Genomic DNA, 12046 nt, shown 5'->3' on the forward strand with positions numbered 1-12046 from the left:
GTGTATATCCTCCTTGACACGAACGGCCGAAGGCAAACTTAGCGGGGAATTTACATATCTTTATCCCAATGCCCTCATTAGAGAGAGGTCAGCATTGTCTGTTATCATCTGCTCTCTTGCATCACCCTGTGAGGGCAGTCAAGTGAAGGGCATTGTAGAATTTCTAGAGAAGAACAACACAGTTTACTTTCTGCACCTACCTAGAGCAAAGACATCAGCATGCATTTCAATAATATATCAATCTGGCATGGTTTCCATTTTGAGGGATAGATGTGATAAAACACAGTAACATGTCTCTTTACACATCAGGGAAGGAGGCAAAGAGAGCTAAAGCTTGTAGCTTCTGGCACGACATGCTGTGTGCACAGCTATGGCTAGAACCATGAAAGGATGTCAGCTGATCAGGTGTGTTTTGGCAGCCAAGGTTATGAAGTTGATGTTAGAGAGGAGCGAGCAACGAGTGGGAAGTGTATGACCTTCATCATTCACTATCCATTCTTTCTCTTCTTCCACCCTCTCTCCCTCTGTTCTGCAAGCCATGAAGCAAAGGAGCCCTTCCGTGTGAACTCTCTAATTAGGAAGACCTTGATGTACGGATCTCATCCATTGTTCCTTTTCATTTTGGTGGGAAAATATTTCATTGATTTTTGCAGCAATCGAAGGCGGGCGGAGCTGAGAAGGGCTCTGTGTGGGATTACACTCTGCGGGGGGTTTCTTGGATAGGTGGGGAGCTTGTGAGGCGCTGTGTGTGTGTGTGTGGATGCGGGGTAATGTCCCTCCTCATAACCCCTACCCCATCTAACCATCTGAAAGAACCAATTACAGCTGTGATCCTTGAGCCATCATAACTCACCTCTTTCTCCAGCTCCCTTTATTCATTCAGTACCTGCTGTAGACCAGCAGACCGTCTTTTTTCACTTATTGCTATGATAAATCCAGCTCATTTAGAAACATCTGGGTTTGATAAGGCCTTTGTTTATGTTCTCCCAAGCACAAATATGATGAAAGATGGCCATGTTTTCACAATTAACCAAAATCAAGTACTTGTCAAATTTTCCTTTGTGATCCCATTCGATACTTGACAGTGAAATGACGCTAACGTTGGTTAAGCGGGGTTTATATTTTCTAAGTTCTTCCAGTAAAATAGAGGAGACTTGTTTTCCTTGTGGAATACACAGCAATTGCCGTTTTTGTCTCTTTCTCCCTCACCTACCCCTGCTGTCACTCTAGACCGTCTCTAAATTACGCCTTACCCTGCAGGTGCCAACATCTCTCTGAAATGATTATTCCTACCACACTGAAGATTGCTTTTGGTAATTATATGTATCATAATTAAATTTGATGAACTCCTTTGAGACATAAAATCTCATTTGACCCAGGTGTGGGATTTTCTCTTCCTATACACAAAAGGAGAGATGTCCTCTGCTATTAAGAGAGATACACTTTGAATTTTGCAACTGACATCTTGATTAAGCAAAGCAGTATTTCCACATTTACTGAATTCACTGAGGTCCATCAATAAGTTAATTACTGAACAAGTGAAATGCAAATTCTCCATCGTCATGGTGGAATGATTTGAGGCATTAGCTATGTTGCTCCTTAAAGGCAAAACTTATGCTTCTGAAGCAAGAAAAAGCTGAAGGTCATTACGTGTTCTGCCAGACCACATGTGGCCGCATGAGGCAAAGGTCTCCAGATGTGCTGCACTGTTTTTAGAGGCAGACACAGTAGTGTAAAAGTGAGCTTGACACATTAACTATGACATTTACATGACCAGACAGTGCTATATGCTGCAAATGCTTGCGGATGCCTCTGATTGTGATCTTCATCTTCCAAGAGACTCAGCCTCAGCTCTTATCTGTTATCCCTTTGTATGAATGGTATCCCTAAGTTTTGCCTCTTGTTTGTATATGCGGTCTGTCGGCTTTCTACGTCTTTGTGAGGAAGAGGAGTCCATGTGGCCCAGCTCCTACCAGCTTTGGCAGCACTGGTATTTGCTTGACATCTTCCCAGAATCATATTCTTCATACATTTGCAATCTGTTCACCTATTATTGTCATTCTCTTCTACACACAATTTACACATAGTGTAATTTTACTATTATTAATTCTGTATACTGTGTACATATAATCCACCCTGAATGAGGGAGCCGCCCTCCCCCTTGTCACTAATGTTCATGCTCTATTTCATAATTGAAAACTATGCATATCAGAGAACAGCACAGTCCTCCATAGAGTTTCTGCTGTCAGCGTCTCTTAGACCCCCAAGATCACTGTAAATATGCAAGCAGCTTACCGAGGCCCTGCAGCCAGCAAGAGCAGAGATTAGATTTAGGCCTCGGACAATCTCACAAGATGAACAACCAGCCACTGAGGATTGAGACAACTCTAGTATGTTATGTTCTCCGTCGTTTGCTAAATAATTATGTCTTTAAAATGCACAAACAAGGAAAAGGATTTGAGAAACTATAATTCTTCTGTCTCCATGTCTGTGCCATCATCATCATCCCATGGCTGTAAGTTCACTCTTTTCCTCCACTGTCCTTCACTCAGTATTCACTCCAAGTTTCTTACTCCCACACTCTGCTCTGCACCGCTGGATGGATTGCTTTTTCTCCAACCCTCTCCCCTTCTCTCTGCAGGAGTTCCCTGCTGTGCACCAATCCCTTTCTTGCAGGTGATTGCTCCGGGAATATTGATTAAGGCAAAGATTTGCTGCTGAGAAGTCACTTTTCAAACTTCCTGTGACTTTAATGTGAAATAAAGTGAGCTGACTCCCTTGTCAGTGATAAACACCCTGTTACGGATGAAGCACAACCGTCTCCATACTCATCTCTGTCTTCATCTCTTTGGCTTTCTGTCAGCTTCACTCTGTCTATCTTATCCTATTTCTCTTACACATACACACACACACACACACACACACACACACACACACACCACTCAGCTTTCACACCTAATGCATTCTGGTACTCCTTGTCATGAGACACATACTACCTCGCTAATTGCTCTGATTAAAGTGACAAACAGGTCCAATTAAACTATTAAGTGGTAGGGGGAAAGATACCATAAAGAAAATTACCATATCAATGCTCATTACATCTGTTTAACTATTAGTGGAGTTGTATAAGTGCAATTAAATCGTACACATGACCTTGAACTGTCCCCTGAGCAATGACATCTCATGTGTGGTAGTCTGTGAGAGTGTTAGTGTTGATGTTCTTGCAAAATCCTTTTCCATTTAAGGAAAATTCCACTTCAGCACAACTTGGGCCTCATATTTGTAGGTTTGGCGGCCATCGTTTCTAAAGGTTATGATAACACTCTGCTCACCAGAGTAATAACTGAGATCTGGGAACGGTGTTTCAAAAAGAAACAACGATTTAGACAATTAGCTTTTTGGCTTACCCATGGGTTCATGTAAAGACAATCTCAGCGGTTAACAAAGTTACAATATCACTGTATTATTACCAACAGATTGCCCAAATTATAAAGCAGGACTAAAGTTATATAAACCTGGACTTTCCCTTTAAGGGCACAAACACAAAGCTGACATGTTAATGTAAAGTGTAACTTAACACCCTCTGAAAATCTTGTTTTGCTGTCCTTCAATGGTTTCACTCAGGGACAGACTGGGAATGAAAAACGTCCCTGGACATTTTGACTCAGACCGGCCACCAAATCACCAAAATTAAAAATAAACTAATCACACACTTCTTAGCCTTCTGCTGGAGGTGGAAACTAAAACTTAGTTCTTATTAACTAACTTAAAGCTCACTAAACCACTTATTCAGGTCCCCCAACCATGGCCTTTTCAAATAATGAAGAATTGGGGTGGCAACCTCTCAGTCTACATTTGTCCACTGTACTCACACTATCCTCAGCCTATAGGAGTTATTAGTATAAATTAGTATATTAGTACATTGTCACATTAAATGAAAATATAATGTTGATGTAATAGTATAATGTCGGTATAGCTGACACAGTCATTATATAATGTTACTGCAGTCAAATACTTAAATCGAACAGTGTACTACTACTGACTACTGTACCACTAACAGTTTAAGAAATACACAACCAACATTTATCATTTTTGTAGGTTTTGTTTCTTCGTTAAATCGTCTACTGCAATGGGCTGACAGCCAATTCGCCTGGGCCAGCCAGCCACACTGCACTTATTGTTTTAAAATGATGAAAATAAAAATATGTATATTTTGTGTCGCATAAGCCCCAAATGTTAAAACGACCGACTAGGAAAACTTTCAGTGCTTCTGATAAACAGTCCAACTATGGTTTAACTTGTCAATTTGCTGGTCGTGATTACAGGCGCAACTAACCACACCCAGGGAGAGGTAAAAAAAATTGCCCAACCAAAGAGGGCAGTGAAATGCTCTTTCCCCCACTCACCACTTCTTCAGTGACATCATTGCATACAGCCCCATAACAGACAAAGTGATGAGTGAAGTGCTTTATTACATATCACTAACTTATAGACAGAAAGTTAACCATTTCATGAATCTTTGTTGGCTTCCTCTCACTTTGCACTAATATGAAGCTGGATATTATCAATCAATTAGAGTCATCAGACAGTTATGGAGGAATGCTGAGAGACGGATGTATCCGCTTTATCTTTTGACTCACCTCATTCACCATATCATTACTGTGCAACACGCTCACCACTGAGTGATTCTGGCAACTAGAAATCACAAGACTACGGTCACTGCTTGAATATTTGTATTTATGTGTTTGCAAATGTGTGTTTACGGACCCTGATAAGGGTTTAGATGGGAGGATAATTTCCTCTAGTTTGTCAAAATATTGTCGCTTTTCTTATAGAGCCATTTTTTAGGTTTGCGTGTAATGTGAGTGACGGCTTGTTTATTAGTGGCTGATGGCTTTTAACACATACTGCCAGCCAGACCGGCAGTGACAAGAAGCTGTTTATTTCCTTAGCCATTATGAAACCAAGCATTAGACGTCACACTTGCACACAGTGCTGACAGTAGTGTTACTGGATGAAAACCCTTCCTCTCCGCTTTCTTGACTCAACATTAATGAAAACAGAATTATCGCCCATTGACTCACGCACCATAAAATGATTGACTTGTTTTCCAAGGCGTTTATTGAGTGCATTTTAGTACAATAATTCTCAGAAAGTTACAGCTTACAAACTCTTGACACATACTTGTCACAATTTACAAGTGGTAGCTATACAGAAACGGGAAAAAAAAAAAAAAAGGAAACCGTTCACGCTCTTAAACAATGTACCTGTGCACACATAAATGTCTGTACACACAAATGTGCCTGCTATACACACACACACACACACATACATTCTCTCTCTCACGCACACAAAGGAACAAACTATGACATGTGCACGCTAATTTTCAGCTCCACCATCCATTTTGTACCATAGAGGGAGGTTGTGACTCCTGGAGAGGTCCCATTTCACCTGATATTCGTTTTTATTGGCTGTCCACAGAAATTCTTCTAGGTCTTCACTGTGTGTGTGTGTGCGCGTGTGAATGTGTGAAATACTGTCTGTATGCTGTTTTATATGTAGGTATGTCTTTGAGTCCACAGTCTGAAACAGAAGAAAAAAGAGAACGGGCTAGTTTAATAAGTTTAGTTTTGTAGGGTCTCATGTCAGGTCATTTTCAGGTGAACACGGCTTCCACTGTTCTAACCCTATAAATGGCAGGCATGGAATCAGATACTAAAAGGACCGTTGGTCACTTCTCCGACAGTTACAGCACCGTGAAACATTTAACAAGCTCTGTTCTTGTGTTTTGTATCAGTGTGTGATGAATGGCTTCCATATGAAATGGCTTTCAGAGAGGGATGGTGACCTGCCTCTCCATTCATCACACTAGAGTATCATTACAGTCAGATATTTAGAAAGACAAACAGAGCAAACGAAAAAAAAAAAAACACTGTTGCATAATGAATACATTCTATCATCTCATTCACAGGCTCTTGGGTTGAAAAGCAAATACATGAGACTGAGCTGAATAGAGGACTAATGCATTCAAATTGAATCATTGGCTTCAGCGAAAGGGATTTATGCCAATCTCAAGGAGCATGTGATTATATGTAGCAATAGCTGGTGCTGCAAATCAATGAGTTGGAGAATTGAAAAGAAAAAGAAATTGATTTTCCCATGAGACAAACCAGTTGCTTGATTACGGTATTTTCCATTACCAAACTAAACCAAAGAAATTAACATTTATGTAATGACAAAGATGTTGCCACATAAATTACACCACAAGATGAAAGGAGCTGATTCACTTCAATGAACTAACTTTCTGACTTTCATCTAACCACCCCCTCTTTATGCCACTTCTGCCCTGCAGCTCCACCCTCCTGTAAACTGACTCATCCCCCTCTTCTATCACATATGCACACAGTCTGTCAGGTCTCTGCCCACTTTCTCTTCATTAGGCATCAAGCTGGAAACCAGACGCAAGAATAACATAATTGAGGTTCCTCAGCGTGTGTGTATTTGTTTCTTGACGGTCCCATCAGTCTCCCTCCCCGTGGCTGATCAGATGCCTGTCAGATGGGGGTCTCAGCAGGTGTTTGCACCCCTGCCTGGGCTCACTGGAGCATGGAGCCAACCATTTCTCAGGCTGGCCCTGGTCTAGCCCAGCCCAACCCCAGCCCAGGACAGCTTGGTTACACCCAGGATGAACGAGCTGGAGATGTGCCAGCCAGCGGGAGTAGCCGGGGAGGGAGGGCAGAACAGACAGAGGAGGAGGAGGTGGAAGAGGAGGACTAAGAGGATGACTTGAGGGGGGTGAGTATACTTAATAATCTGCTAATGGGCCTGCCATCAATTTCTAATTTTGGATGTAAGGTGGTTAGAGCCGTCGTCACTCATGTCTTTTCAAATAAGGCCAAAAGGTATTTCAGCAGGGTCACAGATACTGCAAAGAACTGATACTACAATAACTCCTGATAATTGTCTGTGAGGTGGGAGACTTTGCAGCCATGGCTGTATGTCAAAGGAATATTGCCACAAGAACATTCAGGTCAGTTTGCTTTCAGTTTTAAAGGGCAGTGTTGTTAACATTATTTCATCAACTTGACAAAACTTGATTTATAAAATATAACCTTCTTCATAGTTTTCCAAAAGCCTGGACCTGAAGCAAGTGACCAGCAAGAAGAACGAAACTAAACAGTAAAACCACCACTACTCATCACACAAGCAGTCCACAAGTTGTTGCCACTGTGGCACTCCCATTTTGCACTGACCAATCACAGTGCAATCACAAAGCCCCCCCCCCTCCAGATTGAAAAGGAGAAATCATCCATCCTTGTGCACCATCCAGAACTGTCCTCAAAATATATACAAGAATACTGCTGTGTTATAGAGTACATTCCCAAAGAGCAATTCCTGAAGAGAAGAGCCAGGGAGAGACTCATATATGTGGAAATTCTCTGTGTACATCAGCATTTGCACTCAACCTGCATACCCATATGGCAGCAGCATATAGTGAGAATGCATACATTTACTCAGCAGCTTAGCGACGGCAGTCGATGGAAGGCTGTGCTACACTGTGAGCAGTGTGCCCATGTGGGCTGTTTATGTCTATGTGTTCATCAGAATGGCATCAGGCGAATGTTGGCAAAGCTCAGCCCAGATGTTCACTTTCACTGTGTGATGCTGATTCACTCGCTGATTCACTTTCCAGCGCCTTGATTCACTACTCTCCTTTGCATTTTAAACTTGCACCAAATCTTGCCTTGACCATGATATTTGTGGCACCCATGAGAAAGACTACCTGGGCTGGCCTCAAATTAATTCTACCAGATAAGGAGCAATTTGATTTTAAGCACTTACCATGGATTTGGGCCGGCCAAGGCGTTGAGTTTCCTTCCCCTTTGGATGGTGCTGAGAACTCCCAACACAAACAACAGAACAAAAAGAAATAAAAACATAAAACATATCTGTACAAGTAAGTGCTCACCAGCAAGAGACAGCATGTGTACACCCACATTAAACATGATCTCCAATAAATGGATATTTTGTCAATTATTTTAACTCCTACAGCAATTTTCATATAGATCTACAATACCAATTTTTGCCCACATTCCTTTAATGTTTTCCTCTGGTTAAGATTCAGTCAGGATTGTCCTTGTGCCCCTGGAACAGGGAGACGTACAACCCAGTGTCCATTGTTCAGTTGTCCGAAGGGAACCAGGGCACTGTAGAAATCTACACATTGCGTGTGTCTATCACAATCTAGTCGACAAACATGTCTTTGCCAAAAATGCAAGCAGAGAGTTCTGTACATACATATTCATACATATCACCTTCAATATGAAGGTTTATTATGAAAGATATAATCATATTTAGCAAGAGATAAACATATTTATATTCTCTGAATCTGGGTGGGGCTGGTTTAGAAGTCCTTTGGCAAGGCCTTCCACCCAGGACTCCACAGGTAGTGTTAACATTAAAATACGAGTGGGCGGCATCTTGCTATAGTGATAAAACAAACAAACAAACAAACAGATGGTAAAAGACAAAAATATAACTAGCTCTGAATTTTCACCTGTCTGTTTACAATACATTTTTCAAATTCTTCAAACAAGCAAAAGATGATGTGAAAGTTGAAAATTGTGCTCCACTGTACATCCCTGTATGCTTCTCCCGCTATCGTTCCTACTGGAAATTGCTTTTTCTTCTGGGACTTATTTCTGGCCAGGTCAAGGCATCTTCATTGCACACACTGACGACAGTACAATCACAGGTAACACGTTGTTTCTAAATGTCTCACAATTCTGTTTACAATTTTAACATCTTCTAGTCCAGATAATATAGAAGTACAATATCATTCATTTTACCATACAGTCTGAAATTGTGAGATTCCCTGTGTCAATGTCTGATTGTTGGAGTTATTTTGGTTTATAGTGACATGAATGGCAGTCTATAACCACAGCAAATAATGTCATTCTTCCTCATGAGGACATATGGAGAAACAGTATCAAGTCTGGACCCTGAACTCCTGGCGTGGATTGCATGAAGTGTGATAGCTGTTAACAATGTGATAGTGTAGACCCTGGTCTCCTGTTGTCATGGTAGTGAATTAGATTAAGACAATAGTCTCGACTCTGGCGCGTTCCGATGGATCGGGGGTCATTCGAGGGCTGCCATTGTTGTTGGTCCGGCGAATGCTGCCCGTTCCATGGTACAGCGCCTCCTGTAGTCATGCCATAGTTGTGGGTGACTGGCTCATCTGCACCCTCATGGACTGTATATTACTGAGGATCTTTTTCTGGTGGCCTGCAAGGGTCACTCCTATTCTCAGCAAGTCCCTAGAGAGAGAGAGTCAGAGAGAAAGGAAATTGAAAAGCAAGAGCATATTTTGAAGCAATAGATGAAACGATTTCCATCACAGTGAAGATGGAATGGATCATTTGAGTACGAAGCAATAATACTAGCAAAAATGCCCATGATTTTCTGGTGAATTTACAGTCATTACATCACTATATATGAAAGCACAATTTCAGGATGGAAAAGCAAGTGGCGATGAACAGAAAAATGTACAAAATTAATTCCATCACTTGAGAGAAGACTTAGTAATGCATGTTGCTTTGCATTGCAAAGAGACTGCATAAATGCCACCAAGCCCCAAGCATACATTCTTAATAAAACATGTTAAAATGATTTTACATTTTCACATAAATTTGTAGACCAAGCAACATTGTTAATTAAAATAAATGTGCAATAAAAGTGCAATATGTGTCTGTTGGTACCACACATTCTGCCATGACCCACGCTTTGAAATATTCCACAAAAACAGCAGCAAATAAATATGCCCCTAAAAAATGTTTAGTTAAAGGATTTACATCATCACCAATTTTGGAGAATTATTAGATAGTAGCCATAATACTTGAAGAGCACAGATGGCAATACTCTTACCATCAATGACCATGTTATTTTCTGTAATGTATTTTATGCATTATCCATACAGCCTCTACTTTGATGCAATCATTCAAAGACTTGAGTCACTGGGCGCATTCAGGCTAAAAATACACGCACTTGACGTTCAGTCATTTTATACAAGTGTGCCCATCAAGTGCCATATGGGTTTGGAACTTTTGCATACAAGCAGGTGAACTCACTCTGAGGTCATTTGAGCCACCAGCTGTAGGGAGGTAAAGCCTGAGTTGAGGAAGTTGTCTCTGTACTGGCTCATCTTGATGGCAGCGAGCCAGTCCTCTACTGAGCTGAAGGTGTTGAAGTCAGGTATGGATCTGTCCAACAGTGGCTGCGAAGGCCTGTAGGAAGAAGGGAAGAAGGGTGGGGGTTGGGAGGGGTAGTAAGATGAAGAATACAGCATAGCTTTGATGCAATATTAAGCAATGATTTAAAGAGAAGGAGATGAGAGGAACTGTGATTATGGTGTTTTGCGTGGGTGTGTGTTAGAGGATGCAAGACGGAGAAGGAGAAAATGAGCATGTGTGTGTTTGCTGTGTGTATATTGGCTTTGTAAAGTATTCAGACCCCTTCATTTTTTACCACATTGGTATTCTTCTCTCTATCTAGCAACCTGCCTATCTATAAAAATGTTTAAAAAGAGCAAAAAGATTTTGCTGCAACTAGCAAAAATGAAGATATCTGATACCCACTCAATACCTGGCTGATATTATCCGTAGGACAAGTATGCAATGGCGATGCTTCTCAGTGTAACTGAGCTCACAATTAAAGAAACTGTGATCTGAGCAAATACAGGAGGGACCATGAAGAATAACATGCTCCATTGCACAAGCTCAAACTCACACAAAGCCAAAAGTTCACCTTTCAACATGGCAGCAACCCAAAGCACAGAGCCAAAACAAGTGGCTTCAGGACAAGTCTCTGAGTGACCCTCAGTGGCCCAGCCAAAGCCTGGAAATTGGAATGGAAAATCTGTGGAGAGACCTGAAGTTCACAGACAGTCCACTTCCAATCTGGCTGAGCTTGAGAGGATCTTACAAATGGTGGAAGAAACTGTCCAAAACAAGGTGTGCAGAACTGACAAAATTGCACCCAATAAGATTCAAAACAAGGTCAGCGGTGCCTTTAAGAAACTTACAAATAAACTGAATATGTATGTAAATTAGATGCTTCTATATGAGAAAAATGATTTATATAACACCACAAAATGTGGGAAAATGAACTTTCTAAAGGCAATGTGGGGGTGTGGATGAGTGGGAGACTTACAAACAGCAGTAAAAAAAATCTGGACAGGAAAAGTTCAGGTGTGATGCAATCAACAGTAATAAATTCATGTTTATTTTATGAGAGGATAAAAGGGAAGCATTTGCGTGCTGGGTTAGTTCGTGCAGACCGCATATACAAATACTGTATGTATAGACAGATGAAAAGCATATTTGTGTGTTCTTAATGTCCACTTCAGGGTGAATCTGTGTGTTATGTGTCTTTACTCACACTGCAGGGATGTTGGCTACAGCTTTGAGGCTTGTGGGGTTGCGGATCATCTTGTCCAGGGTGCTGACAATGTCAGTGAAGCGCGGCCGCACGTTGCGGTCCTTCTGCCAGCAGTCCAGCATCAACTGGTGCAGGGCACTGGGGCAGTCCATAGGTGGGGGCAGACGGTAGTCCTGTTCAATGGCATTAATCACCTGGGGGAGAAAAAGTGGGAAGGGAAAGCTCGGGTTGTTATTTGTTCCAAATTTGACACATCTGATGATATACTACACTTAAGTCATACAGTAATAACAACTTATTGCTTTCAGTTAAAGTGTTTTCCTACCACCTGTCAAGAATACCTTTAATTGAAAAGACAGAATTGATGACACAGAATATCCACTCTGTAATCCTGACACGCTCATCACTGCCTTAACAACTTTTCCACCAGCACCCCACCCCCGCCCCATACAGACACACTCCCTCTGGTCACTCAAGAGACGGTTAGCATTCAGGCTGATGTGACCTTCCTCCTTCCTCTAACCAATCACATGTCACTCCTGGAGGACAGCGCAAGGAAAGAGACGCAGAGGGGAGCAGAGGTAATGTCACTGTAGAAAGGAGTCGC

At 41.6% G+C, this 12046-nt stretch overlaps 1 protein-coding gene across 3 annotated transcripts in view; it reads right to left on the minus strand.

Moving 5' to 3' along the window:
• Window positions 1-5123: 5123 nt before the first annotated feature.
• The window catches only part of LOC139214287 (ephrin type-B receptor 1-B), a 158441-nt gene continuing 151518 nt past the window's right edge, over window positions 5124-12046 (minus strand). For all 3 annotated transcript variants that reach the window (XM_070845099.1, XM_070845098.1, XM_070845100.1), the window contains exons 14-17: window positions 11440-11633; window positions 10131-10286; window positions 7843-9320; window positions 5124-5583 (exon numbers count right to left, since the gene is read on the minus strand). In XM_070845099.1, coding sequence (XP_070701200.1) covers window positions 9212-9320; window positions 10131-10286; window positions 11440-11633 — 459 coding nt within the window. In that variant the 3' untranslated portion in view covers window positions 5124-5583; window positions 7843-9211. The remainder of the gene's footprint in view (window positions 5584-7842; window positions 9321-10130; window positions 10287-11439; window positions 11634-12046) is intronic.

The sequence above is a fragment of the Pempheris klunzingeri genome, chromosome 15 (genome assembly GCF_042242105.1).
Source record: "Pempheris klunzingeri isolate RE-2024b chromosome 15, fPemKlu1.hap1, whole genome shotgun sequence".
In the NCBI taxonomy this organism is placed as follows: domain Eukaryota; kingdom Metazoa; phylum Chordata; class Actinopteri; order Acropomatiformes; family Pempheridae; genus Pempheris; species Pempheris klunzingeri.